The following is a 4,079-nucleotide window of genomic DNA, read 5'->3' as shown; positions in this document are numbered from 1 at the left end:
GCTGGCTCACCACACAGCTGAAGGGGGTCATGGAGAATAAAGGGTCACTAATACCTTAAAGCTTGTTGAGTCCTTTTTATTAGGCATCAAAACTGGAAAATGCGATTAGAACAGCAAAATTATTTTATCTATTGATTGCTAAAGATTATAAAAAGGCAAATCTGATTAAATGTGTGCTTCATATTTCTGGTTATTGAACAGAGATTAGATGATATTTTTAAAGAACACCATGGAAATCATACAGGTAATGCTGATAGAGTAAAGCAGGAAATGTATTTTATGTCTGCAAGGAATGAAAGTGCCAACTTTGTCTTATCTAAAAGATTCTTAGTACAAAGCCAAATGTTTTATCACTTCATACAAAAGAATAAAGTTATTTATCCATTTTGGCTTGGAGCAAATGGATCCTTTGCCACATCAGATTATGCCTCATATCTTCTCTTCAACTTCCTTAACGTGGGATGCAACTACTTTTCCATCTACCACTTCTTCGACAATTGTCTTGATCTTTCTAGTTTTGGTTGGATCTAGACATCATGAACAAAACAAAAAATATTTATCAATGTGTTAAAAATGATAAACCAAAGCAGCACATGAACAGGTACTCCCTTTTCCTTTCCAATTGGCTTCTGATTTTAATGAACTCTATGATGTAATTAAATAGGATAACAGGTATAATTTGATTTGTAAGAATGACTTTAGAAACAAAATTTTATTCAATCAAGTTCTGCCTACCTTGAGAAGAGTCCAGTGATTGTGTTTGAGATTTGGACCCTGTCAGGGATGAGCTTTCAAATGTAGCTGCCTGTCCAGCACCCCTAAAAGGGAATCAGAGACATGCACTATTGCAGGATGTCCGGTAGGATCAGGACAAATTCCCTTTTCATGGTGACATTGATAGGTTATTTAAATAGTGAGCAGATTGACTCACTCTCCTCAGTCACAGTGATATTTCAGATCACTGTATGTGCCTTACTGTCTCTTGGAGAATGTTCCACTTATTTTACCTCTTTTTTTTCCTGGAAAGGATTTTGGTACAGAAAATAAACCCAAGGAGATATTTTGTGTCAACCAGTTCCTTACACAAACTCGCCATCCAGCAGGCGCCGGTAGGTTTCAATCTCCATTTCCAGACGAGTCTTGATGTCCAGGAGCTGTTGGTACTCTGCGTTCTGGCGCTCCATGTCAGCCCTGACCTGGAAAAGCTGGGACTCCAGATTCCCGATCTGCATTTGGATTTGTGACAGCTGAGCACAGTAACCACCTTCCGTTTCTGCTAAAGTGTCTTCCAGGGATTTTTTCTGTGAAAGGATATTAAAAAATCTCTTGTTAAGGTAAAAAAACTCTTTACAAAATCAGCTGAAGTAGTTTAAGGGAGCGAGCACAGCTGTATTACTCAGAACGTTTTATTTTCTTTTTGAAAACTGTCCCTTGTCACTTCCCTAAATGTGATGTAAAAGCTCATCTGCTTTGTGACATGCTCTTTGAAATCCAGTTAGATATATTACTGCTGTTTAGGAACTAAAAGAATATAGGAATTAATCAGAAAGAACTGCAAATCCTCAATTCTATGGAATAGGATTAGGTCTAAAAAGACTTTTGAAGTTACTGAATTGGCTCTGAGAAGTCAGCAGCTTCCCAGAACGTACCATGGCGAGCTGAGACTGCAGCTCTATTTCCAAGCTCTGGAGAGTCCTTTTTAAATCTGTGATCTCGCTCTTTCCTGACTGGAGCTGCTCAGTATGGGTGGAGATTTCCCTTTTCAGCTCTCCGCTCTGAAATGACAAGGAAGAATGGGATGTAATTTTACTGTTCCAAGTATTGAACTCATTTTCCCATGCATTTTGCTGAGTTTGTTCTCTCTGGTTGTTACTTTTTCATTGAACCACGCCTCGGCCTCTTTACGGTTTTGCTCGGCAATGACTTCATACTGTCCCCTCATATCATTCAGAAGCTTGGTCAGGTCAGTCCCTGGAGCAGCATCCATTTCCACGCTGACTTGGCCAAATTCACTGCTTTGGATGCCCTGAAGCTCCTGGAGAGATTGAAAATAAAGAGAAGGTTCTGTCAATAAAAGACAAAATCGTTATACCAAAATATATGTAAAGAAATATATATGATATAAATTCTGTTTCAACAAGGATCTGTAGATTGTTTGTTGCACTCTTTCACTTAGCAAACTCAAAAAATAACAGCAAACAAAACCCATAATGAAACCCAGGAACTCCCACTGGCTTAAATAAGGGAGTAATTTGATGTTTCACAATTTCATGTGTTTTGTTATGAATTCACAAAGGAAAAAAATTACCTCTTCATGATTCTTCTTGAGATAAGCCAGTTCTTCATTCAGGCTTTCAATCTGCATTTCTAGATCTGCCCTGGTCATGGTCAGTTCATCCAGGACTCTGCGCAGACCATTGATGTCAGCCTCTACACTCTGCCGAAGAGCCACTTCATTCTCATATCTATGCATAAAGGGATTAAATATTATTTTTTCCATGGCCCATGAGGTCAAACGGAAATTCTTAATATGTTTTATTTTAGCTTTAATTTGAAAATTTAATACACATAATTATTATAATGCTGTTTAATAATTATACTACAAGTATTCTACAAGGAAAGAGATTTTTAGTACAAAATAATTTTTTCCTTAAGGAGTTTTTATAGCATTAAGAAATCCTTACTTCAGTCTGAAGTCATCAGCAGCCAGTCTGGCATTATCGACCTGCAGAATAATCCTCGCGTTGTCGATGGTTGCATTGATGATCTAGAATACAAACAGTGTTCAGAAAATGATGTTACAGCCCAAAGGCTTCATGGCTTTGTAAGGGCTTTAAACTTTGTGTTCTGCAAGGGTTTGTAGAACTGCATTCCATCACTGCCTTCTCCTTTATTCAGATTAGAGAAATCACACAGCTGTGACACAGCTACAGAACTGCTTTAATGTACAGGAAAAATTCACCACATGTCACCAGTGCAAGGTGACAGAGGTCACTGCAAGCGTCAGTACCAAAGGATAAATGTGCTCTTGTTTGCTGAAAGAAATATCTTATTTTCATTAATACTATTAAGTGAGTTGCAAATATAAAGATACGTTAAATACATTGCTTTGCTACCTTGTTTCGAAGATCTTCAATGAGGGGGTAGAATTTACTGTAGTCATTCCCAGATCCAGGGGTGCCAGTGCCAGGGCCATTTTTCTCGTACCATTCACGGATTTTGCGCTCCAGCTCAGTGTTGGCATCCTCCAGAGATCTCACTTTGTCCAGATACGCAGCCAGACGGTCATTGAGGTTCTGCATAGTCTCTTTTTTTGAGCCAGAAAGAATGCCACCATCGCCAGCACCAGCAGGGCCAAACGCACCTCCAAAACCAGTCCCTAAGCCACCACCAAAGCCACTTCCAAAAGCAGCACCTGAACTGCTGCCAATACCACTTCCCAAACCTCCCCCAAACCCACTGCCTAAGCCACTTCCATAGCTACCACCCAAACCACCTCCAAAGCCCCCACCAAAGCCAGAGCTTGAACCCAAGAGAGAAGCTGCACCAAACCCTCCACCAGACCCCCCACCAAAGCCAAGCCCACTGCCACCAAAGCCTCCTCCACCACTGGAACTGGACATCCTCAGAGATCCCCCTCCAAATCCACTCCGAGAGGAGAATTGCCGGGGCCCGCCGCTTGTGCGCACGGAAAGGGCCATGGTGCTCGAGGTGCCTGGATCTGCCCTGTGGAGGATACAACAGAGAGCAGGCAGAGCAGGCGCAGGGTCAGCTTTATAGGGACAGCAGTGGGTGTTTCAGGAGGAGTCCCCACCTCCTGGGGAGAGCTTTCACTCTCTCTCTCCCTCCTGTTTGGAGGGGATGTCAGTTTAGTATGTTCTGACCAACCGAAATGATATGTGCCAACCGAAATTGCCAATGGGAGTGGAAATCTGGTGCCCTCCAGGTATTTGTATGAGGAGAAATGGGTGGAGTGGAGCTGAGACATCACAATTGTGTTCTGCCATATGCAATGAAGCACAAAAAGTTCTTTTTGCATTTAAATCCCTTCTAAATAATTGTTTTGTCATTGCAGATGC

At 41.2% G+C, this 4,079-nt stretch overlaps 1 protein-coding gene across 1 annotated transcript; it reads right to left on the bottom strand.

The window, feature by feature from the left end:
• Positions 1 to 60: 60 nt before the first annotated feature.
• On the bottom strand, positions 61 to 3,718 carry LOC128819858 (keratin, type I cytoskeletal 12-like). The gene is made up of 8 exons (XM_054000246.1): positions 3,117 to 3,718; positions 2,685 to 2,767; positions 2,309 to 2,465; positions 1,874 to 2,035; positions 1,650 to 1,775; positions 1,084 to 1,301; positions 736 to 818; positions 61 to 527 (listed from the first exon to the last, which is right to left on the bottom strand). Exons 1-8 carry the CDS (start codon positions 3,699 to 3,701, stop codon positions 430 to 432), a joined length of 1,512 nt encoding a protein of 503 aa, XP_053856221.1. The 5' UTR covers positions 3,702 to 3,718; the 3' UTR covers positions 61 to 429.
• Between the last annotated feature and the right edge of the window lie 361 nt (positions 3,719 to 4,079).

This window comes from Vidua macroura, chromosome 27 (genome assembly GCF_024509145.1).
Source record: "Vidua macroura isolate BioBank_ID:100142 chromosome 27, ASM2450914v1, whole genome shotgun sequence".
Taxonomy (NCBI): domain Eukaryota; kingdom Metazoa; phylum Chordata; class Aves; order Passeriformes; family Viduidae; genus Vidua; species Vidua macroura.
The sequence above is the reverse complement of the archived record's forward strand: the minus strand, read 5'-3'. Positions and strand labels throughout refer to the sequence as shown.